General features: G+C 41.3%; 1 protein-coding gene across 12 annotated transcripts in view; it reads right to left on the reverse strand.

The window, feature by feature from the left end:
- The window catches only part of SHISAL1 (shisa like 1), a gene marked incomplete at its 3' end in the record, with an annotated part of 176,696 nt that overhangs the window by 31,246 nt on the left and 118,738 nt on the right, over positions 1-26,712 (reverse strand). For 10 of the 12 annotated variants that reach the window (XM_082223332.1, XM_082223338.1, XM_082223337.1 and 7 more), the window contains 3 exons: positions 19,865-19,956; positions 12,401-12,500; positions 8,680-8,893 (listed from right to left, as the gene is read on the reverse strand). In XM_082223332.1, the coding sequence (XP_082079458.1) occupies positions 8,680-8,893; positions 12,401-12,467 (281 nt within the window). In that variant the 5' untranslated portion in view covers positions 12,468-12,500; positions 19,865-19,956. Of the gene's footprint in view, positions 1-8,679; positions 8,894-12,400; positions 12,504-19,864; positions 19,957-26,712 lie in introns of all 12 variants that reach the window. The other 2 variants (XM_082223340.1, XM_082223339.1) reach the window with 1 other exon arrangement.

Genomic DNA, 26,712 nt, shown 5'->3' on the forward strand with positions numbered 1-26,712 from the left:
TGCAACTGCTCAGTTCTGTAAGAACTGCAGCACATGATTCTGCCGATGGTGTGGTTCACTTCTAAGAATAACACAGATAGCACTGAATTACTCCTTGCTTTCAGGTTGCAGAGGCCTCCATAAGCACTAACTTAAGGGGTAGCTTCCAAAACCCAATGCTGAAAGTGTCCTTCAGTGGGTGTTAATGAAAAGGATATAAAGTGTGTTGTGTGTCTGGTTGGGGCTGGAGCCGGTATACTTTTCTGGAAACTAAGTATTTTTATTCCATAGTTCTGCGTTGGTCAAATACCTCCACCCAACTCATTGCATTATGCCATTCTGCTCCCAGCCCGGTTCATTTCTATGCTGCCCAAGATCCTTTGCTGTTCAGGATGTCACACAAATTACATTTGGGTGCCACAAATTACCATTGGAATTAAACGACAGGGAGAGGAAAGCATTTTATATGTAAATTTTATTACTCCAGTAAGTAGGAAAATTAAAGGACAAGAAAAACCTCTTTGAGCAAATTTTCTACTTTAACCAGACCTTTAAATGATTTCATCTCTTTCAAATACAATGGTTCAATTCTCACCTAGCAAGCTGCACAGCACTGGTCCTGTTTCAGAACAGAATGAGGCCATGTCAACATAAAGTAGGTTTTAGCCTGAAGTGGTTTATTATGCATGCTTTACACTGCAAAGAATACATTTCAGCTGGTATTTGCTTGTCAAAGTCTACTCTTTGATTATATAGAAAAGAGAAAGGAATTGGAGAAACCCCCAGGGTCTGTTGGGCCATAAACTGATGGTTAAACAGGGCATGTCCAGCTTCACAGCTGATGAGTCAGGAGACAGAAGTTAATGCTCTGGGCTCTGGTGTGGGACATGAGCGATACAGCATTTTAAGCTGCCTGCTGGAGAAATACTTAGCTGGATTAGAACAAGGAAGAGGTTAAGACAAAGGTTAGAAAAAAAATGTCTTTGACAAGTTGTGGAAATAAATATTTATCACTATGGTAACTTTATCACTTCTTGTAATAGAAAACTTCCATAAGATGTCACAGAGCTGGCATCAAATCCCACAACATTAAGCAAAGATACATCAAGTTGTTAATGGAACATGCTGAAAACGTGGGGAGAAAGTCGCAAATTATGTTTTGGTGGTGGTGTGAAAAGATTATGAGGTTTTCAATAGTTATTGCAGATATACAAGAAATAATTGGATACTTCATTCAAATGAACTCTAGTTCATATCTTAAAGAAGATGTGAAACCAAAATATCCAAATTTAGTTGGAGTTTTGTTAACTGCTACCAAAATATTGATAGAACCTAAATGGTATGCTTCTGTAAGTCCAACAGAATAAGTATGGTTTAATCAAATTTGGGTTTTTGGCACCATGACAAAATTGATGGTGGGGCAGGTAGACAAAATATATATATGAAAAAACCTGGAAAATTATGGTTCATTCTTATTAAGCACATGAAAATAGAACATTAATTAGAACTATTTAAGGCTTTTTCACTGCTGTCTTAACCGACTAATTAATTTGCAACATAGAACTTCTAAATATATGATATACGTTTCTAGCACTGTATTTTATATTTGCACTGCATTACATTAAAGCTACTATTTTAGTGGATGATGATATAAACCGTAATTTTAGTGAATATTGGAATATGTGATTTGTCAGCCATAGAATAAGTTTGCTATAAATTATAAAATTTTGAACAAGAAAAAAGCAAGAAGAAGAGGAGGAGGAGGAGTTTGGATTTGATATCCCGCCTTTCACTGCCTTTAAGGAGTCTCAAAGGGGCTAACATTCTCCTTTCCCTTCCTGCCCCACAACAAACACTCTGTGAGGTGAGTGGGGCGGAGAGACTTCAGAGAAGTGTGACTGGCCCAAGGTCACCCAGCAGCTGCATGTGGAGGAGCTCTTAACCACTACACCACACTGGCTCTCAAAAAAGGGTGTGTGTGGAGCAAACATATCTGGTGGGATTTCAAAGACTAACAGGCTTATTACGGCACAAACATAGCTACCCCTCTAAAAAAGTTAGGCCAGTAGTTCACAGACACTGTGCTAAATGCAACCACCAAAATAATATTGCTTTTCATTGGGAACAGTTACATGATTACACTGCTAAAAAGAGCAAAATAAATTTTTAAAAAGCTATTAGTGATGGAAGAAAAATGACTGAACTGATAGCGATGCTGATGAAATCACTCTTTTTTGGACTCATGAGCAATTGTTATTCAGAAAAAACAAGAAAAAACACAGTGCTATCAAGGGGAAGCCACTCACGAAACCTCTGCACAGGGAACCCATGTGGATCCCAAGCGTTCAGGAAGAAGGACAGGCAGGCCCCCTCTCGGACAAGAGGTTTTATTCCTTCCTTACCTTGCTAAAAGTCATGGCACTTGACAGCCTAACAAGAATTCAATGGCACAAATATTAGCACCTCTTTAGATCAGCATCATCTGTTTACCCATACACATACTTTTTAAGGCACTCATTTTTGTTCATTAAAAATCATTTAGTGAAAAATGAATAGTGTTCTAAAATGGCAGCTTATTAAATTGGCCGTATGTGGGATCTCCATCTGTTCCTTTAAAATAACATCTGCTTCCAACAAGTTAAAAATGAAAAGCCAGACATAAGCGTGCCCCCTCCCCCCCGCAAAATGTTTTGTTTAAATCCTAAGGCAAAGTGGATATACTTGTTCCTTATTCCATTAAGCACTGTCTTTTAGTACGATCTGGCAGGTCAAGTAATGGAGTGATCATCAGACACCACTTTATTGTACTATCACAGCACTAAAGTGAAATTCTTCTGAGCACTGGGGCCTGTAAAGGCTGCCCAGGGTGAAAAGGGGTTTGGCGAGTTAGGAAATGGGTCTCTGTGGGCTTATTGGGCCCCCTGCGCTAAAGCCACTTAGTTTTCATCTGTCATAGCTCCCAGTGATTTCTGACTGCAATAAAAAGGCTTCCATCCTTGACCTGATCCTGAAGTTCCCAGTGGCTGTGGAGGGACTTGACCTCTGCCTCAACTGGTTCACAAAATGCACAGATAGGGGAAATAGACTCCCTCTCAGTGCTGTTGGAGTACACCTCAGTCTCAGTAATACTGAAGATGCTGTTTATTAAAACAAGAAAATAAAAAGTGATGCCTTGTTTCCAATGAGGGAGTGAGACAGGGCTCAGGCAGCTTAATATTTTAAATGGCGCAGCTGAACGAGAGAGAGAAAGTCACAATATGCCGAAGTGCAAAGCTCGCAAGGAATTCAGATGAATAATTCATCAAAGTTTTATAGCATTAATTCATAAAAGATCTTTAAAGCAAAATAAAATGTTAAAAAAAGGCAGGAAGTGGAATGAATTCAATTTGCTGCTAAGGTGCTTTGATGGTCACTACTCACATTAGATTCTAAGAATGTGCATGTAGTAATGAATTTATCACCGCATGAAACCTATGAACTAGGGAAAGGCTTCTTCTCATATTTAAAAGGTAGGAAAGATCTAGTGCAATACAATCAAAGCAGGATGTCAGCCATGATGTTGCAAATCAGCTAAGGGAATTCACCTGCAATAACTGTGTCCAGTTCTGGGCACCACAATTCAAGAAAGACACTGACAAACTGGAACGTGTCCAGAGGAGGGCAACCAAAATGGTCAAAGGCCTGGAAACGATGCCTTATGAGGAACGGCTAAGGGAGCTGGGCATGTTTAGCCTGGAGAAGAGGAGGTTAAGGGGTGATATGATAGCCATGTTCAAATAGATAAAAGGATGTCACATAGAGGAGGGAAAAAGGTTGTTTTCTGCTGCTCCAGAGAAGCGGACACGGAGCAATGGATCCAAACTACAAGAAAGAAGATTCCACCTAAACATTAGGAAGAACTTCCTGACAGTAAGAGCTGTTCGACAGTGGAATTTGCTGCCAAGGAGTGTGGTGGAGTCTCCTACTTTGGAGGTCTTTAAGCAGAGGCTTGACAACCATATGTCAGGAGTGCTCTGATGGTGTTTCCTGCTTGGCAGGGGGTTGGACTCGATGGCCCTTGTGGTCTCTTCCAACTCTATGATTCTATGATTCTATGATTCTAACTTCTCTGGCTAGATTCATATGACCAAACCACCAGGGTGTGACCATGTCAAAGTTAAAGTGCCTTTAAGCCACACTTAAAAGAGAATTAAGCATTTGTGTCTGTGATAGGGAAGCCCTGCAGCACCCAATAAATGGCAGGAGACTTTATACTAGCAGTTAATTGCTCCCTGCTACCAGCACAACTTACGTGGGCTGGCTGCTTTCTACTCAGCAGGCAAATTCAGAACAGCAACTCAGAAAGGCAGTCTTGGTTCCTCCAATGGAAATAAATGCTTATCCTTTCACACACTAAAATAAATCCTTTTGGGGTATATGGCACGGAAGTGTGTCTTAATTAAGCCTTCTCTGGAAAGTGCCACTAATAGAATCATAGAATTGCAGAGCTGGAAGGGACCAATAGGGTCATCTAGTCCAACCCTGTGCAATTCAGGAATCTTTTGCCCAACAAGGGGCTCGTATCCACAGCCCTGAGATTAAGAGTCACATGCCTCCCTTCTTTTTCCAGCAGTGTTTCCAGCAATGTATGAGGAAATCAGGTGATATCACCATTTCCTTAACCTTTCTTACAATAAAATGGTCTTATTCCCTAATAAATATCTTTAGCATCGGGATGGCAGAAGAAAACTTGTTTTATTCCTGTAGTCAGGATGGTGCTATGATTTGAGTAAGTTCTTAAACTGCACATGTTCAGAGCAACTGTTCCTTAATAAACAAAGCCAAGGTTGGCAAACAGTTTTTTCTTTGTTCTTAGCTCTAACACATCAGGATGTTGAAGCAGTTGCAGTGCGTGGAATGGCAGTGGAAGACACAAATGGGGTCTTCCCATCCAAAGCTGCTCCAGGACTGTTAAGTCCAGGGTCTAAAATTACCACTAGCTACACTGCCTGCTTTAAAGCCTTCTTCTCCTACATGAAGAGAAGGACAGGCCTAGTTGCCTAGGGCATAGCAATTACTGTGGATGTTTAGCTGGAACACCTGAGGTATAAATTACGCTTAATGAAGCACAGACAGTTTGATCTAACAGCAAAAGGACCTCTTCCTTCAGTTCAGTTTAGAATGAAGTTAATTACAGTTGGAAAATAAGCTAGCAGTGATAATGCACATCATGCCTGCGATAATTAAAAAAAAAGTTAGAATGTATTATTGGATTAAGACTGAGCAGCATTTGCCGAGCCAAAACTTTTTGGTGCAGCGGATAACATGTTCTCCGAAACTCTCTCCAAAAACTTTGCATTTCCACACCATTTTGCTCCTGCTTTCCTATCCCACCTCCTTGCAGATTTAGTGCATTTAAAAATGAATTAAAAGATGGGTCCACTGACTGTGTGATACAAACAATGAGGAGTCATGAAGCCAGCTAAGTGATGTCATGGCAGCATGCAGCCAATCAGATTTAGCGACAAGACAATACCTTGAAACCAAATTGTCCCTGCCCTCCCTCTGCATAAAAGTACTATTTCTAACAAAAATATACAAATATGCAATGTAGAATTAACACACACACAGCCTCATTTCAGCTCAGCCCTAGCATATACAACACACAGAGACAGCCTATGCGATGCCCTGCAGATGTTGTGAGCTACAACTCCCATTTGCCCATGAAGATGGGAGTTGGCTCCCTCCAGATGTTTTGAATGACATGTTGGCTACCTCTGCTTCAGCACTTCACATTCTCTCGGTCACACGGACAACAAGACAGAGGTTGAATGCTTAAAGAGCAAGGCTTTCCAGAGAAGCCATCCCACATCCATTGTTCTGCCAAGGGAAACTTGTGCATTGGCCATAAAGGCTTTTTGAGAAGAGTTGGGGAATCTCTGGCCTGTGGACTTAATTATGGCCAAGCCGCACCCACCTTCCCCACACCGGACGTCCTATGTGATTCCAGGTGTGGAGAGGGGGGAAATGCAAGCACAGCCAACAAGCTGGTCAGAAGGGCTATGCACCATGTCTTTGTCCACAGATTTAGATTTCAAACTGCATGCATGAAACATTGTGTTGTCAGGTGATTGACAGATGGGCCACCTTTCCCACCTGTCAAATTTGGTATCTAGAGGGTGGTGTAGATAAGGATGTGGCCCCACCCACCAGGTCTAGATCCTGCTTCCTGTCCAAAGATAACCTCAGCCATTAAACAAAGGGTACCCTCTTTCCCTCTCAAATTAAGATGGGGGTGACTGAGATCTCACCAGCGCTGCCCTTTGCAGTGCACTCAAGTTCCATATAAGCAAAGTTTTTTTTTAAAAAAATGGGGAGGGAAAGGGGCATAACCACACCCTTGGTGACAGTCACATTCTCTAGGCAGGGAGGCAAGCAGGCAAGGAAAGCTCTCACCAATATAGACATTATATTTTAAAAGCAGAGTGATGATTCCATCATCTAGAGACGGGGCTTTTGATGCCATTCCCCCCTCCCACCCCTCTCTTGGGGGGCCAAGTGGCAGCTGCCATTAGGAAAACAACAACGGAGAGGAATTCAGGATTTCAGCATAGTTGTGATTGGGTGACAGTGTATCCACACTGACCTCCCCTCCCCAGAAAAAGGAGGAATTCATGTTGTTTCTAACTCAGGTCTTGTTTCATGGAAAATGTTTTTTTTTTTTAAAAAAAAAAGCAACAAGTTTTTAAACATTAAAAATTGACATTCTAATGCAATACATAGTACAGTTATCACACCCGTGCTGCAAATTATGGAGCTAAATAGGTAAAGGTAAAGGTACCCCTGCCCGTACGGGCCAGTCGTGTCCGACTCTAGGGTTGCGTGCTCATCTCACTCAAGACGCCGGGAGCCGGCGCTGTCCGAAGACACTTCCAGGTCACGTGGCCAGCGTGACAAAGCTGCAGCTGGTGAGCCTGCACCAGCGCAGCACACGGAAACGCCGTTTACCTTCCCACTATAAAGCGGTTCCTATTTATCTACTTGCACTTAGGGGTGCTTTCGAACTGCTAGGTGGGCAGGAGCTGGGGCCGAAAGACGGGAGCTCACCCCGCCGCGGGGATTCGAACCGCCGACCATACGATCGGCAAGTCCTAAGCACTGAGGTTTTACCCACAGTGCCACCCGCGTCCCTACCAGGGAGCTAAATACAAATGGCTTAAAGACAACCCTGCAGTGTAGTCCACTGCTGGTATTGTAAACTGGAGATGCAGCTGAGGCTGAAAGGGCGATTGTTAACAAAAGCTTCATGGTGAGAACCCCACCTCTTTTTCTACGAAAAAGCACTGTCAACACCAACAACTCTGAGTAGTAGCGGCCTTTCCCAGTCTTGCTACCCAAGAAAACCTGAGCTGTGCCTCGTCTTTTTTTTTTTTTTAAAAAAAGGCACACCATGTTTCCTCCACTGACACATGCTTTTCTGGGATTTGAACAGAGAACCTCTTGTCATCAAAGTAAGCACCGTGTCTCACTGCACTTGAAATACCATGATCACACGAACACAAGAGGTCAAGCAGATTGAAGCCTTCAGCTGATTCATACAGCCTTCAGACATCTATCACTTGCCAGTTAAGAGGGCTTTTCAACTGGTTTTGCCAGACACCTCCTGGTCCAGTTCTAGTGCTGGTCCTGCTTTTCAAGTGAGGTGAAATGGAGAGAATTCAGGCTGCTTCCAGTTGTTTAGTGGTAGGGGAAAACAATTTGTACATGCTCAGTGGCACCAGGACCTGAGTTTGAATACAACATGTGTTATGTGAACAAGACTTCGATCTCAGCACCTCCTTCCCTTTTCCTCCTCTGGCACAGCCTTCACTTCCACTTTAAACCAACCACACAGATCATCATTTTGCCTGAACTGGGACAAATTCTGCTTTAATTTAACTATGGCTTGTTGAAAGGAGCCAAGTTGAAAATGGAAGTGGATTCTCCCAATCTTTTTCCTTGCAGCTGTGCCAGAGGAAGAAAGGGGAGGGGGCAAAACAGTTTGGATGAAATGACAATCTGTGGTTAGTTAAAAATAGAAGCAGACACTTCCAAGCTCCTCATCATTGCTGTGCTGGAGAAGCAGAGGGGAGACAGAGCGAGCCAGCTCTCGTATGCAAAGTGTGATTTCCAGTCCAGGCCACTATTACTACTTCATCTTGCCCTTGGCACTAAAAAGAAGATTTGGGGCTAACTAAGTCCTGGGGAGTTCTGGCTCAAATGCAAACTTGCTTTCAAAATTTGTCTAATATTTCTTTTTGATCTTGATACTTCTTCAAAAAGCATTCTTAGAAAGGCATTTTTCAAAAATAAAGAGAGTTATGGGATTGAGGCAATAAAACAGGCCACAGAGTTAAAATTAAGATATAAAAAGGGATTCTGGGGGCAGATTACACTCCACAGACACACAATCAAATGCACCTTGCTGCTTAAGTGCAAGTGATTGCAGGTAATTAATATGCAAATCATGCACAAATTTAAAATAACAACTAGTCCTGTGAAACATTTGTGCTGTGTGGAAAGGTCATTTCCCTCTCCAGTGTTCTTCTCATCTTTGTCAAGTTTTTTTTGAGTTATGGAAACACATTTCTGTTTTCTGCAGATGCAGTACAATTTTGATTACACCAGGATACATTTTGGGGAGAGGGGGAAGAGAGAAAGTACCCCAGCTTATTTACTTACTTGTGCATATATCCATCTGCATTCCCTGTTAGGTTCATCTGCATAACAGTCTGAAACTCCGTCTCATTACAGCAGTATTTAAACACGGTGTTGTTATGGTGACAGCAAAAGATGTACGATTTATTGTCAGAAAGACGTGGACAGTGGAATCCAAAATGGGAACGGCCTTTGTAGTCTGTATACGGCTCACAGACTCGAAAATGTGTGGAGAGAGCTGTAAGGCAAATAGCAATTTTCTTTCTAACTCAAATTGCAAAAGAAAAACAATAGATTCTGCAATATAAAAACTATTCACCGATTCAGCAGATGCTTGATGTATGCTTGTTACAAAGTCACAAGTTAGTTAAATGTTAAGGAACGAATAAATTGAAAGCTGAACTTCCGTAGTTAGGATATAATCCAAACAAAGGTTAAACTCTTTGACATGCCATTGATTTTTCATGTGAGAGATATAGCCATATACTTTCTTTTCCCCTTGAAATCCATGGGACAAAGTGGTTAACTCTGGCGGAATCATACCCTTAAATAACTCCAGTCCATTGATTTCCATGTGTTTACTTTATGATTTAGTTGGATAGCCCACATTGTGTATGGCTAATAGTCTTATGTAAAAAGCAAAATTATGTCAGTGATATTCCAGAAATCAAAACAATCCTTAATTTACTTGGAACCCCAGGATTAGTCCCTGCAGTTAGAAATTGTTTTTTAAAATCAAAGCATAGCAAGGTTGCTCCAGATGACCTGTTTATGGAACATTTATCCTGGTTTCTTTGCACCATGTTTGTGGGGAAGTTGTATGATGTTGTGTCAAACAATTGTCACCCCACACATTCCAGTGTAGCGTATTTCTCTACCACTATCCATTTAACAAAAAGGCCGAATTTTTAGGGTGAAGCAGGTTACTTGTATAAGATAAAACTCCACTATTGAAGGTCCTGTCTTTTTTTTCACCTGGCCACCTCATTTCAGATATACATCAAAGACAGAATGCACATGTTTTGACCTCACAAGACCTAACTATTTATAGATGGAAATTAACTGCTGATTCACAATGTCGTTTTTGACCTTGGGTACAAAAGTCAAGCGATCCAGGCAAAAGATGCACACCATGCAATCAGTTGAGAATGGAACGCTCACATTTGGATGGGAGGGTTTCTCTGCAACATATTCAGAAAATGAAAATTTGGAAAGGACTCTGCTCCTCTCTGCATGGTATGGCAAAGCCCAGCCATGGAAACAGGAATGAACTTTTCAGAGAGGCTGATTCTATACATATTTTGCTATTAAACTCCAGCACTTCTTGTACTCTAGTTTGAAATATAGCTCAAAGTAAGCTCTAAATAGCTTTGCATGTGGTAACAATTAAAAATAAAACAAAGAAAGAAAGAAACAGGAAATATGACTACTGCATGCAACAAGAAAAAAGATATATGAAACATGAACAGGATACTGCTAGCAGTGCTTTAAAAACACACAAAGCAATTCAGCCCCCAAACTGACATGCTGGAGGGGATTTGGATGGAGGGAACCTGCCCTTCTTTCCAGCCATGCCTGGCTATAGCAGCTTCTACCACTAGGGAAGGTCTGCCATCAACAGGAGAGCTCTGACAGTGGGGAGTGCCTCACTGTGCCTGGCCAAACTGTGGGTGAAACTGTATGCCCCTTGCAGTTGTTGTTGTTTAGTTGTCTTAGCCGTGTCCGACTCTCCGTGACCCCATGAACCAGTGCATGCCTTGGAAACTCTCACTTTCAAACAAGGCATCTGAAGGGAGGAAGAGAGATAGGGATGACCCTGCTGCCATCATCTAACAGCAACAGGTCTGATCTGGGTCTCCCCGCTGTATCAGCCTGGGAGCTGATGCAATGAAGGGGCATTTCTCCTCTCCCAACTGCCCCAGTTTCTGCCCTAGTTGGTGTGAGCACTGGGATTGTAGATGCTGCACTGGCTATGCCACTCCATCAACTCCTGCTGCTGCTGGCCAGGTGTTAGGACTGCATCCTAAATTAGTAAAAACCTTGGGCAACACAACGTACAATTTTATTTTGCTACGAAGAGAACACGAGGGGAGGAGAATGCAGATTTCATTGCAAAAGTAAAGACTAATGGCTAACAGGGGCCAAATATTTGCTGTGCTCATATAACAGATGGCATCATTAGATTCCTATAAAGCAGTTTCCAAACTATTAGAAAAAGGACAGATGCAAAATATCACTATTTTCCAGATCTCAGATAAGATTTGTAAAATTAAAAAAAAATGAACATCCAATGGCATTCCCCCTGCCCCCCTTAGCTCAGGCAGATTTCATTTGTCAGTTAGTCTTCTTTTGAAAAGAAAGAAGTAGAACATTTTTGGAAAAGTAATTCCAGTCTTTTATATCTCCATCAAAAGAACAATCGTTTTCTACTGCTGTGATTCTACAGATATCTGGATTAATATTAAGTGAATGGGAAAGAACACGACTACACAACGGTCAGCATTGCTGCTGTAGATGGTGGAGTAGTCATCACCCCAGCTGAGGAGCTGTAGGCCTATGTTGTCCTACTATTTCACTGAGAACAGCTGTAACTGCTCTGAACAGTCTCAGCAGCCCTGGAAGATAGGGCATTAGAAGTGGGCAGCAGTTTCTGAGCGCCAGAGATGGCTTTGCTTGTTGTGCTACTGATACAGGAGAGGGTAGGGTTACATGCTTGTGCAGTTGGTGCCTGTTGTTAGTTGGGGCCAAATTAATTAGTTACTTGGTTAATTTGTAGCACAGATATTCTAAGAAGTTGGATTTAACATCAGAAGTCCTCATTATAAATATGTATTTTTTAAACTCTTCCAGAAAAGAATATTAGCAGACCTGGGTTTGACCCCTGTCATTCTCAACCTGCTCCAGATTTCCTCAGAACCACTGCTACAACTTCTCATGGAGTGATGGGGTTGGAAAAGAAGTTCTACCTGTCATCTTTATTCTTCCCATGCCCACTCAAGGACCGTACTCTGCAAATGACACCACAGCCAACAGGATAGAGACCATATTTGCTTTAAGTGCCATCAGGTTATATAGAACTATGAGGTCAAATGGCAAAGGGAAGAACTTAAGGAAGAAGAGATAGGCAGGTGATGAAATTAACTGGCTGACTTACCTAGGTTTCTATGTTGGAAATGCTATAAACAGTTCATTGGTAGAATTGCACAGACCACTTGACTGCTCAGTTTTGGGCTATGTCAAAATACTAAACATAAAATGCATGCAAAACAAAACTCCATTTTAGATTGAGGAAGGAAGATCTGCGGGTATATTCTGTGCCAATACACATCTGGACACAAATTAGATTCCCCAGCACATCTGGTGCATATCTGGATGAGACTAAACTTAATGACACTTTTCCATTCGCATTCTTGACCAAGTGAAATAAGTCTGTCTATAGTATAGCTTGACTGGTGTACAAAAATAGCAGGATATATTTAACAAAATCCTACTGAATTTTAGTTCTTCTGAATCCTGCTTAATAAACCACTGAAATTAATGAATGTAAGTAAGTCGTATCCATGAACTTCAGTGGGTCTATTCTGAGTTGAATACCACTGAACACTACCCAATATTTAGCAGATATCCTTATCTCTGCAAAACTCTTGGACTGATTCTTTAAGGTGTTTCTGCTGCAGAAAACTAAATGGAAGCATTCTTCTAGAATTTAAAAAGAAACCCAAGCCAAATAAAATACAAGGCTTACCTGCTGGCAAAAGCAAGGAGAAAACAACCATCAGCGTATTTAAGGATTGTAGACCACAACTTGTCATCGTTTTGTTTTCATCAATCCGTTTGAGAATTACCTGCTTAACAAAATGATATTTCAGAGTTAAGTGGCATCAGTGATTTGCATGTGTGCATTCATTTAACTAAAATAAATAAATGTTTTTAATGCTTTCTTCAAACTGTAATGCATGATGAGACCCCAAGGCAGAATTCTGCAACAACTTTTACACATGTAAGGTTTGCACACTTAAATGCTACTGAACATGCTCAGCTGCTATATATAAATTTGATAGGGAATCTTTAAAGAGCACATTCAGGAACAGCAAGGTGGAACAGAAGTATATCCATGGCCCAGTATACCTAAAGAGCATCTCCACCCCCATCATTCAGCCTGGACACTGAGGTCAAGCTCCGAGGGTCTTCTGGCAGTTCCCTCACTGCGAGAAGTGAGGTTAAAGCAGAGGGCCTTCTCGGTAGTGGCACCTGCCCTGTGGAATGCCCTCCCATCAGATGTCAAGAAAATAAACAACTATCTGACTTTTAGAAGACATCTGAAGGCAGCCCTGTATTGGGAAGTTTTTTATGTTTGATGTTTTAGTGTGTTTTGATATATGCTTTGAGCCACCCAGAGTGGCTGGGGAAGGTATAAATTACCAGATTGGCAAGGTATAAATATAATATAGATTTGTTATTATCATTATCATCATGCTGTTGGCAATGATCCCAGTTAGAATATATTAGGTCAGACCATAGCCTCCTCTATCTGCACTGTGGTCTGCAGTAGTGTGTTCAGATAATTCCCAATTGTTGCTGCAGACAACTTCATGGTCCCAGTTATCTCATAGTGTTGGGAACCAACCTAGGCATTTCAGGCTACAAGTGGTCAGGTAAAAATGTGTTTCCTTTGATTCCTGGCCAATCGGTGGTGCTAGCTGCCAGGAAGAAGGCACACATCAACTGGGCAATACAGCGAAGAGATCATCTTGATTTGCATACTATGCAAATAAGGCTGCCCAGGCTTGGGCAACTGGGCTATGTTAACACTATATAGGAAGCTTCCTTATGCAGAGTCAGACCATTGGGTCCTGCTAATTCAGTGTTGTTTACCCTGACTGGCAACAGCTCTTTGGGGTTTCAGACACGAGTTTTCCAAGCTGTACCTGAAGATTCTGGGGACTCAACTTTCTGCCTGCAGAGCAGATGCTTTACAACTGAGCTACAACCTTCTCCCCATTTCTCAGTTTCATTTGAGCTTCTTCTTTTTCCATTCCATTCTCTTATCTTAGTACTTCCCAGCCTTCTTTTTCCTGCCTTTTCTTTTCCAGATTTTTAATTTTCACAGAACTTCCACCTCCCTCTCTCTCCCTTTCTCTTTCTTCACACCAGAGCAAGTCCAAACATTTTGCCCCTCACGGGCTCCAAAAGACGTTGGACTGGCTCCTTGGGATTCAAACTGTTTCCATCCCTCACCATGACATATAATGAAATTAAATGTAGACACCAAAACATAAAATTGGACATTTAGTACTCTGAAAATGAAGGGGGTGGGGGAAGCTGCCTTTGTTCTCTTGTTCCTCCCTTAATAACAAAAAATAAACTCCAAACATCCTTTCTATCTCCCTGAACCCAGCACACATTGAAACTTTGGATTATAACCTTAGTGGACCTTTTGTTTTTTGCTCCTGCTGTACAGCAGCCTATGCATTAACAATATTGAATTTATTATTATAATAAAACTAAATATTTATATAATGCATTTCAAGTAAATGGCTGTTAGTTCAGTAATTCCCACAAATGTTTTGCAAGGTATGTAGGTTAGTACATATTGGGGGGTGGGGTGGGGGTGGGTTATAACGGAGAAAATAGCAGCTGGCTCAGTTTGCAGCCAAGGCCAGATTTGAAACTTGGACCCCCCAGCAGGAGCAGACTTTGGTAATATGGCACCCTGAGTAAGGACAAAATTTGGCACCCCCTCCTAAATATTTCTTATTTTCACAATAATTCCTTTTGGTGCAGTTGCTTTGTTAGGAATCTTCTCAGTAGGTACCTGTATTAATAATAATAATAATAATAATAATAATAATAATAATAATAATAATATGCACCCCCTTGACTCAGCACCCTGTGGGGGGGGGAACCACTCACACCACCCAAATTCTGGCACAGCTCCCAGTTCTAACCCCACATTACCCCAAGGAATACCAATGGACTAGGTCAGGGACATCCAACTCCCAAGAGACTGTGATCTACTCACAGAATGAAAAACTGGCAGTGATCTACCCCTTTTCGGGGGGTGGTGGTGGTTCAGGTTTGAACTTTTTTACCGGGGAAAACTCGCTCACAGAAAGATCGCTTAAGGAAGCGATCACAACAAAAACTCCGTCTTCTGTCCTAGCATTCATGCGCAAATGGAGGCCGGGGCAAGGGGGGGGGGCAGATGCTCATTTGCAAAGGAAAAGGAGCCAGCAATCAACCGCGATCTACCAAAACCTCTTGGGGATCAACCAGTTGATCCCAATTGACCAGTTGGACATTCTTGGACTAGGTGACCAAGAGGCAGATTAGGAGTGGACACTTGCAGCCAGCCACGAAACTCATGCGCCGACCTTGGACCAGCCACTGACTCTCAGCCTTTCAGGGCAGCTGCCCGAATAAAGCAGGGAAGAGAAAGCCATGTTTGACACTTTAAAGCTCCTTGGAGGAAAAGATGGGGTATACATGTGGCAACATCATCCAAACCCTTCAGAGAATAATGGGAATTTGTTGTGGCAAAGAGCTCTGCATTGTGGCTTGCCAGGACAGGTGGGGAGGTGGGGACAGGAGGGAAATGCTGCTCCCTCTGTGGACATTTGGGTGTGAAGAAAAAAGTAGGTGATGCAGATTACGGGGCAGGCCAAATTTGAACTGAGTTAGAAATAACCTCATCTTGGAGGGAAACAGCTCAGCCTACTCATTCAAGGTAGTGGGGCTGCGCACTTCTAATTGCTCCAGCTCTCTCAGGTGCTTTCAATAACTCCAAGTCATTCTCTTGCCTATTAAAATGATTTACACCAATCCGACAATCGTTATGAGTAAAATATGAATCTTTGAAGCTATGACTCTAGGCTCCTAGCAGGAATGCCTGTCATTGCCATTATTACTGGAGATTTCATTACAGCCATTAAGAACTATATATATATATATATATATATATATATATATATATATATATATGCAGGTTTTGGTGTCTTCGGGTGTCTTCCCGTGTAAGAGTCGGGGTGTCTGTGCGACGTTTCGACGAGGTCTCACTCGTCATCTTCAGGCTGGTGCTTTCGGCTTCTTGTTACTGGAACAGAGCAGAGTTTGGTGTTTGAGTTCCTATAAATACTGTTGAGGGGTGTGTTATAGGAACTCAAACACCAAACTCTGCTCTGTTCCAGTAACAAGAAGCCGAAAGCACCAGCCTGAAGATGACGAGTGAGACCTCGTCGAAACGTCGCACAGACACCCCGACTCTTACACGGGAAGACACCCGAAGACACCAAAACCTGCATTCCTGTACCCGTGAAAATCTACGAAAGCAAATATATATATATATATATATATGTGTGTGTGTGTGTGTGTGTGTGTGTGTTGAGGGTTGAGGGTAGGATGTAAATCACTTTAAAATCTATTTATATGCAGATTGTGTAACTTATAATATTGCCAGAGGGATCATTTGCAAAGGTCGTGAAACTCTCAGATGAATTTGGCCAGATCTCTGGGTACAAAATTCATTTCCAAACATCAGAATAGTTGGGGGTATCATATGCAGAAGAATCTTAAGTATGACATTGCCAAAGACATCTAATTCCATGGAAGAAAATCTCAGCTAGATACGTTGGGATTTGGATAACTCAGGAGTTTAATGACTCTAACCTGATGAAAGGAGACAAAGGGTAAAAGAGGATCTGTCCAGTCTGGAAAATTCAACACTTTCTCAGAAAGGAAGAAACTCAGTTATTAAAATAAGCATAGTACAATGTATTTCGTTTCTATTGTTAAAAGTCTCCTTAGACTGAATGATTAATTTATTAATCCAGAATTATATCTAACATACTTCATCAGCAATTAAAAATAGATGGCTGGCATTCCTGAATATCAAACAATATTACAACACAGCCATGCTTGGGCACCTAAAATATGGGTTAAAAACTCTTTTTACCAGATACAGAGCAAAATGATCTATCAGCAGATTTTTTTCCTGCTACTGGCAAAAGCCTGGGTTTATCACCACTTACTACAATTTACTACAATGCTGAATGTGATAAGAAAGTCTTATTGGGTGACATGAAGCTTTAAGGAGAGACATGGAATGCTCAAATTAGGATAATAATAATAAAGGAAGGATTGGTAAAGATCTTTTATCAGGTGAAATGGGATCCTGGGTCGAGAGCAGCTGCTCTTTCTTCCATATTTCCAAATGGGCAGATTACAAATAGATTACTAAGGCTTCACGTTTCATTAAGAAATCACACAAGTTTTGAAATATTAATTTCAACTGCTAACCAACTGCATAGCGCATGACGCCTGATTTATAAAATAATAGCAAATTTAGGACCATCTGGAAACTATTGAGTGAAATAGGAATTTGATATGTACCACTGGATAAATGCACATGCCTTGGGAATCTCAGAGAAACATTTCTACAATATTAGATAGGTGGTATTTGATACCAGCCAGAATAAACAAGATCTGTCCAAGGCTTAGTGGTCAGGGCTGGAGATGCAAGGCACCTGGAACAAATACATTTCATATTATATGGGCTTGTCTATAGATTAAGACATTTTGAGAAACTGCACTGACAGAAATAAAATATTATGGGTCAAGATCTCCCCAGAGATCCTGTTGCAACGTACATTTGCCATCTTAAGGGTCCAGTATTAAATGATGATTTTGAACTGATAGTTCATGTACAGGTTGAGGCTAAAATGGCAATATACCAAAATTGAGAAAATACTCTTTCGCTTTCTACTGATTTATAGTTGATCAGCAGTTGGGATATGGCTTCTTTGATGAAATTGGTAACTATTACCAGGGTAAGAAGAGGTAGGCAGCAAAATAATCCGTTTCTGAAAAATGAATTCTGTTTGTTCTTTATTGGAACAACAAAGTACAAGATTTGATCAATATAAATCCATATTATTTTTTGTGGGAAAGGGTATGAAAGTATATAGCACCACACAGTTGGTTTCCACTTGAAGTTTCAGTGTTACACAACTTTGTTTTGTTTCAGTATTATAGAACTTGGCTTGTAGCCTTTAAGCCACGCAGAATGTGATGGCTATTAGAACAAATAGGAACATCAATCAGTCATCGGTTTCAGCTGTTGAGGCTGAAGAACACTGGAATAAAAAATCCCTATTAGCTAGTTTGTGTTAGCTGTCTGTGGAAGCACAGGTACAACTCCAGTTACATAAGTTCGGCCTCCTTGTTAGTTACATCTATGAACAAGCAGCCATGATTAAAAGACAGCATGAATACACCAGGGAACCGAATGAACAAGAGGCAAACTTTGAGTCCAGTTCCTAAAGAACAAAATGGAATGCCATTTACTCATGTTATGGTGAGAAAATGACTAGCGTGTGGGTCAATGCTCACCCCCTTTTTCCTTCCATCATTCATTATAGGCGCATTAGGATCTACGGTATGTACAATCTATACTTGGCTTTCCGACTGAACACCTGTACTGAAGGGGGGGGAGGGCATGTGCTTTGCACAGTTAGCTCTGCCTGCATCCCTAGTGTGTTCCTTTGCAGATATTCCAACATGCTTTGGCACGTATTGAACTCTGTGTTTACTCAGGAACTAGAAACTACATGGCCAGGAATTTCTTGTCACTAAAATCTGATTTGCCCATTTTCTCTGGACTGATTTTTTTTGGGTGGAAAACAGCAGGAAGGAAAGGGGTTAAAAGAAACCCGCATCAATGCACTGGCAGAGGAATGGGGGAGGGGGGAGCGCACCGCCCTGGCACCATTGGGGAGGGGAGTACCATCGCGGCCACCCCCTGACACGCGCCACGCACCCCCACCATGCACCACACCTCCAGGATGGAAGCCACACCCCCACAGGTGGCATGCCATGCCCCTGGGATGTGCGCCAGCCACACCCCCTCCTGCTCTCCACTCCCAGTGCTGGAGCATGCAGCTTCGCCACTGCATTAATGTATCCTTCCTAGACGCATCCTGAGGAAAGAATCACAAAAATCCATATAAGGGTAGTCTGAGCATAAAAAATAAAAGGGAGTGTGTGCGCTCATGTGCACACATATACACAAATTTATGCACTGAGGTGTACACTTGGTGCATCTGGCTAAATGGGTTTTGGGGTATGAAAGCTTCTCTGCATTAAACTTCCCCCCTTTTTTTCTAAACCTGATTGTCAAGATTCATTGGTATATTCCAAGTAGTGGATAGTTTTTCAGATATCTGCTACGTTTCAGACATTTGTTTTAAAAAGTCATTCATCAGAAAATGATAGGGCAGAAAGTCACCAAAATTTGTCGTTTACCAAGCATCTTAAAATTTTTAGGAGGGCACAAGGAACTGCCAGAAGATTCTGATATTTATTAGTAAATCTGAAGCCTGAGTGCTCTTGGTAAATGATTGAATTTCATCATCATTTATATTGGCTCGTTTGTAAATGTTATTTTTAAAAAGTCTTATGACACCATTTCTCATATTTACTGTTACTTTTCAAAACCATTTTTGTTTTCTTTGAAAACATCAGTCATGTCATGCATTTACAATATCATGTTCCAGGGTACAGGGATTTGTCTTTGTAAAATCAACAGCATATATAAAAATCATGTGCAGCATTGTTGAAGAAAACATTTCTGATTATCTACAAACAACACAATTTTGGAATATGACCGAAAAGTATTCATATAAACATGTTCATATACCATGTTCATATCAAGTTACTCTTCAGATAACAAACTTGTCTAAATTGACCACCAACCATTTAAATTTAAAATCTTCTGACTAGACTTCTAGAAAACTCTGAAATGAACAAAGAAATCTATCCCTTGGTGAATTGTATTAATTACAGAATATAGTGCACATTAGGCCAAACTGAAGACAATCTGTATACACAGACAATCATTTGTTGACCTATTTATTTTTTTTACCAGTCAGACTTATTAAAAAATTTACTGGTGAAATAATAGTAATAATAACAACAACAGTAATAATAAAAAAATATTTCAACGCCATCCATCTGACTGGCTTGCCCCAGCCACTCTGGGTGGCTTCCAACGTAATAAAAGCACAACAAAAAAACAAACATTAAAAACTTCCTGATATATTATTCTGTGAGCACAGTTTGAAATAGAAGCTGAGTAAATGTGTGTCTAGCAGGAAAAGAAGTTAATTCCTACAGAAAATGCAGCCTTTTTATAGATGATTTAATTTTAACATACCAAACTGAGGACTCAGAATTCTTCATATATTCAAAGTCCATCTTGGCATCTTCAGTAAAAATTACATTGCAGATTTTTGGGTCAAAAATGTCCTGAGATGAAATAAAAGGGAAACAATGAATAACAAATGGTTAATGGCCATCTCATCCCTTGCTTTTTCCTGTAAGACCAATTGCAGTCGTCAACAGTCGTCAACAGGTTTACCACACCTATCAGCCAATCACCCATTCCTACCACCTTTCTGAGTAATACCTCTCCCCACCCTCTCACTATATATAAAGGTCTGGTGACTTCTGTTTCAGTGTATCTGAAGAAGTGTGCATGCACACAAAAGCTCATACCAAGAACAAACTTAGTTTGTCTCTTAGGTGCTACTGGACAATTTTTGTGTTAGTTGTTGGTCTCTGATTTTAATTTTTGTAGCTATTTTGTAGATAGATAGATAGATAGATGATAGATAGATAGATAACCACTTTGATATTTCTTACGATATGGTGGTAAACAGTGGTACCTCGGGTTACAGACACTTCAGGTTACAGATTCCGCTAACTCAGAAATAATACCTTGGGTTAAGAACTTTGCTTCAGGATGAGAACAGAAATCGCATGGCGGCGCAGCGGCCCTATTAGCTAAAGTGGTACCTCAGGTTAAGAACAGTTTCAGGTTAAGAATGGACCTCCATAACGAATTAAGGTCTTAACCTAAGGTACCACTGCATAGAATTTTTTTATATAAATAAACGAACATCTACAGGTCTAAAAAACACAGTTCTACTAAATATTGCTCTGACATCACAAAGTTGTTCTGCTAGGAAGCTCCAAGTACAGTGGATGCTCGGGTTGCGAACGTGGTCCGTGCGGGAAGCATGTTCGCAACCCGCCGCGTCTGCGCAGAAGTGGGTTGCAATTCTGCGCAAAGCACGATTTAGTGCTTCTGCGCATGCGCTGAAACCCGGAACTAACCCGTTCCGGTACTTCCGGGTTCGGCACGGTGCGCAACCCGAAATCACACAACCCGAAGCATCTGTAAGCCGAGGTATGACTGTACAAAGGAGTGGCAAGGGGAATAGCTAAGGCACTGTAGGGAATAGGAGACATTTGGCCAGCTGAGAGTGGGAGCTGGACAAGGAAATGCAATGGGGAGGTATGGGGGCAAGGCCATGGTGGGCTTTGAGGTTAGACAGTAAAGTGTGTTGGGATCTGGGAGCAAAAAGAAAACCAATGTAGTTGTTTAAGGAAAGGGTGCCACATGATCAAAGTGATGGGAGAGATTCAACATTTTGGTAGCTGTGTGCTCAGTGTAGGCATGAGGGCCAAAGTAAGGCAACCAAAGACAACCAGAGAGGAGGACTGGAGAGTTTTATTTTTGCCAACTATTACTACGGCATTTATTTCTAAAGCACAACCAATCTATTAGTGTATGGATTTGATGGGGGGACACCCCATGTTCAGAGCAACAAGAGTGGCTTTGGCAGCAAAGTTTACTGCAGAGAAAACAAGTAATATGGCTGAAGTTTCTCATTAAACTGTTTTCCCCAAAATTAATAAACTAGGGGAATTTTTTCTTAAATTTATCATCCAATTGATATTCATCTGTGACATTTTATAATTAGTCAGTTATCTGGCAGCTTTTTTATGGTAACCTTAAACATGAAAATATTCACTCCTTACTGCTGACTGAAATATTCAGTCTGAAAATGTACACAAGATGGAGTGTGTGACCTTGAGATCATATCTCTTCATCTTTCCTTTCAGATCACAGAATGATCATAAGGTCTATATATTCATAGCCCGTGATATCATTCATTAGTTTAATGAAATGCTTACTAGTACAGTATATATAAGTATTTCAGGCATTGCCACCCGAGACAAACCAGGTGTACTGGGAGGTAATCACCTGGAGTTTTCTTTTTTTAATGTACTTTCAGGTTGGAAATAGAATGTAAGTGATGCTCAAACAAACAGAATATTATTTGCAAATTCATGTACAGTATATCAAGTGCTCTGAACTGTTTGAACTGCTCAAAGTGCCTGATAGGGGTCTGCTTGGAAGCCTCGGTTCCTAATGGTGACTGTGTTAAGGCCAGTTCATGCCACACTTTTCTAAAACAAAATTGCTCCAAGTGGCACACAATCTGCCAGGTGGGTGACATTATAAAAACAACAAGAACAAAAGCAGATACTGGTTTCTAAAAGAAGATGAAGAAGCAGTTGCATTCAAAGTTAGTAAGCTAAAAGGTCTTAAGCAGATGGCAGAATGCAGACTGACAGGTGGCCCGGTGTATTCTCCATTGACTCATGAAGCGAAATATGTCACAGTGTAGAAGGGATCCTTTTCAAAGTAGGCAGTACTTCTACAGAAGAATAACTGAAGGAGGCTATTCCTCAGAATAGGTACCATCTAGTTTGAAAATAATCCTCTCCACACACCCTGACATAGTCACTTTATGAGCTGATGGAGAATACACAACAAAAACATGAGCGGTGCGGGATCAAGTGGAAAAAACCACCAGCACAACTAAAACCAGATACTATAGTATTAAATTACATGGAGTAGCATAGAATGGAGCCACAACGAAAAGAGAAAACCACACCATTCCTGTAATGTTAGAATTGAGCCTTAATGAAGATAAATGACTTTGCTCAGGCATAAATCTAAATTGCTGAAGGAATGAGCCTGTTTGACTCTTAAACTTGCTCCCCCCCCCAATCCCAGTCTGCCGCTGCCACAGGCATGAAGAGTAGACTGGATATTTTTCGCTTCCATTTTCAGCTAACTGTGGTGACTTGTTTTGTCTGAACTGAAAACTCTGGTTAGTGTTTCTATTTCACAACCTGAAGTGCGCTCATTTCCTGAAACCAGGGATGGGGAGCCAAATGTGGCCCTCCAACCCTGAGAATTCTCCCTACGCCTGGCCCTGCTCCATGTTCTTGCAGGCCTGGATGTTCCCTCCAAGTGTGATAAGGCCTCTGGATTGACTATGAGGAGGAGAGACAGATGCGGGTGTAGAAAAGTCTGACTTTTACGCAGCTGGAATGTAGCCTCTCTCTGATTGGCTACCTAGACAGACAGGGGTGGGCGGAGCCAGCACTTTGGGAAGGAGAATAAAAGGAGCTGTTTCAGAGAGAGGATTCTGATGGGGAGATGGTTTAAGAGAGAAAGAGAGTTGGTCCTGGTCTCTGTGTGTAACATCCACCCTGGGAAAAATATCTACAGCTAGAGAAAGGAGTCTCTGAGCTTAGAGAGGAAGATGGTGTTGAGTGTCTTGGGAGAGCATTCAGACAGGAGTTAACCGGAGGGCTGAGTTGGAGCCAGGAGAAGGAGAAAGCTGTGAGGAGACGGTCTCCTTGGGTCTCCTTCCAGTCAGGAGGGGAGAGATCTTCCAGAAAGAGAAGACTCCCAAACCAGGAAAAAGGGGTGCACGGGGGATCCCCTGGGTCTGTTAGACTGCCAGAGGTATCTCAAGGAGTATGACTGGTCAAAGGCTGGGAAACGGATAGAAAGAACCAAAGTATTAAGCTGTAACACCTACACAACAACTAAGTTAAGGAACTGTAGTGAAAGAAGTGGAAATAAACTGAGCATTTACCATCTAGTCTAGAAACCTGTAACATCTAACTGAGGAGTAATAACTGAATTAAAGCAGCTGACATTTAAAAGAAGCTGTGCATTTATTACCTTGTTTAGAAGCCGGTATCATCCACTAGATTAAGTATAATTATTAATAAGTTAACTGTTTCCTGAAAGAACATTATCTCCTGACACTTCGTTCTGTAAAATAAAACTTTCTTTATTGGTTCAACTCCTGCCTGAGTCTTCAAGGATATAAGTTTACCCTCACACAAAAACAATACAATAACACATGGTGGCTATATTTAGAGCATACGTAGGTGGGATCTGCCACAATTGGTAGCCAGAGGAGTGGGATCTGCTACACATGCCAATAAAATCTACTTTGGAGAATATTACAGCTCATCCAGTCAATAGACAATATGACATACATGAACAACAACCTTGGTTGTAAATCAAGTATGAGTTATGTTCATCACGACATAGCTTGAATTGAAATGTTTCATCTATGAAAACAGACAGCTGTATTCTCTGCCACATTTGCCAAATCATTTGCAGCTGAGTTTGTTATAGCCCTCGGCCTTTTGTTATGTCATCGTTTTTCAATACTATCACCACGGGATTAGAATTAATGGCATGATATTAATAGTGGCCCATGTAAACAGATCACAGCAGTAGTGAAACAGGCATGTGGCCACAGTACCAGGAGCAATGCAAGGCATCTGTCCATTCCCAATACAGTGGTACCTCAGGTTACAGACTCCGCTAACCCAGACGTAGTACTCCGGGTTAAGAACTTTACCTCAAGATGAGAACAGAAATCGTGCAGCAGCAGTATGGTGGCAGCAGGAGACCCCATTAGCTGAAGTGGTACCTCAGGTTATGAACAGTTTCAGGTTAAGAACAGACCTCCGGAATGAATTAAGTTAGTAACCAGAGGTACCACTGTTTTGTGGGGTCCTGCCACAGCTCCCATTATATACAAGGCTGTGTTTAAATATTAACCCCCAAATTTGGTATCCCCTCCAAACCGATGTCAAAGTTTTGTGCTAGGTAATACATTAAAATCACCAAAGGTCTCACATATTTTAGTGATTATAGAAATGAATATTATTAAATAGCAAAATTATAAAATGCTTCTAGAAAAGGGTAACTACATCTAGAAAACTGTGCATGGCTTACATTTAGGCATTAACATGAAATGCGTTGGAAAGCCAAACTGTCACCCAAGCCATCCAAGGTCCAAGGTGCCAGCTTGGATTCAGATGAAGTGGTTGGACCAAGTTAGCAAAAATCTAGCATACTCTTAAGGTCAAATTTCAAGGTGCTATCTTGCCTCCCCAAATCCCTCCACTGCTCCCCTAAACCACCAATCTCTGCCCCTCCCCACCCAGTTTCAGCACTTAGCTTTCGATTATGAATATTTGAGAACCCCAAGCTGCCTTCTCCCCAAATGGCACTGCTCACCTTCCAAATATCTTACCTGTAGGGACAGTTCTGCTCTCCAATATCACCAGATAGCTAGAGGGTTTTTCCAACCCTTTCCAAGAAAATGCTGGCAAACTGTGCACTCCATTCTAATGCAACCCACTTTGCTCCATATTCCTAAACACTCCTCAAAATGGAAAAGGAACAGTCTTTGCTGCTGCAAGAAGTAGCAGCTACTGGCGAATCAGCCCTGCCTAAGGGTTTGTTGTTCCTAGCCTTGAAGATGGTCCATGCAGGCCAAGGAGCACTTCAGTTGGACACCCCGACCAGCCAGATAACCTCCTTGCTAGGCTTTGTGTGTGGCAACCCTGACTTACATGCATAACAGGCAACGTTTTGACTTCAATTAATAAGCTCCTAGCTTGACTTCAATTTCCCACCTTCGATTCCAGAACAAAAAACTAATTACTGCATGCCACCAGGGGAGCAGACACTACGAATTAAAACCTGCATCCTTTTGTCAAGCAAGACAAGGCAGAAGTTCCATGTAATGACAGATTAGAACTTTCCAACAGAACCTAAAACTATACAAAGGGAAAAGTTGGTGAGGAGGACGGGCTCTCTCAAAGTTGACAGGCAAAAGGGAGAAATGCAGGGAGGGAATAAAGGGAAGGCTGGTGACACAAGGTTGAATGAGCTCGTACAACCCCCTCACATTTTTTGGACTTTAGACTCTTTTGCCTGCCCAAGCAGCAATGTTACCCAGTTCCTGTCCAGTTCCCAATGAATTATTAATTCACTGGAATTAGATCATAATTCAATGAATGATGTCACTAATAATGAAGTGTTTATAAACAGTTTGGGTCAAACATATCATCCTGCCTGCACCTTAAGATGTGCTCCACAGGTTCTTCTGATGTGCCCACCCTCTTGGTCAGTTAAGGTGACTATGAGTGGGAGGACCCATGGCTATGGAACGCCCATGTTCCCTCCGGTTCTGGAAAAGAATTGGAACCTAGAATGAGAGGTTGGTAGAAGAAAGGAAAGCTCCCAGGAGAAAGCTAGAAGGCCTCAGCACTTTCTGTGTTGGACAAGGGTTGAGAACTACCCTTTGAGAGAGACTGTGTTCTCTTTTCCCTTTCCCTTTCCCTTTCTCTCTCTGTTTTGGTTTTTATTCAGATTAGTCTCTTTTATCTTACTGTATTATGAAAAAGCTTTAACAAAATCATATTTTAAAAAAGAGAAAAAATGTAATGTTAAGTTTTTATAATGTTTTAAATTTTGTGCTATTTTGTCTTCTGTTTTGAATATAAGCCATTTTGGATGGAGGAGCCAAAATATTTTAAATAAAATAAATGCAAATAAATAAAGATGAGTCTCACTTGAACAAGGTGTATCAGCTTGAAAGAGGAAAAACAATAGGATTTGGAATGGTTTTTGTAAACTACTAAAGCTCTGACTTTGAAGGAAAATAAATTGACAGAGCTATCATAAGTTAGGAGAGATCTTCAGTTATGAGTGAGGTCCAGCTCCAAGACTCCCAGGATAGCAACAAAGAAGCTGTTATCTGCTAACGGTTTTTATATTACTATTGCTGTTGCCTTTATGAAAAGTGGCAGAATGTCTGCATCAACTTCTCTGTCTTAAAACCTTATTACAAGGGACCACTTCAAATGAAAACTCGTATGAACTGTGCTCCGACAAAGACACAAGACTGATTGACTTTTGGAGAGCTAATAAACTCTTTACAAGGAAGTCAAGAAGTAATCCAAACTGGAACATCTGCAATTTTCTTTTTCCCCCTTGCCACATCCTCTTGACAATTATAGAACACAACAATTCATGCTCCC

This window comes from Podarcis vaucheri (assembly GCF_965113315.1).
Source record: "Podarcis vaucheri genome assembly, chromosome: 5".
NCBI classification, from domain to species: Eukaryota; Metazoa; Chordata; class Lepidosauria; order Squamata; family Lacertidae; genus Podarcis; species Podarcis vaucheri.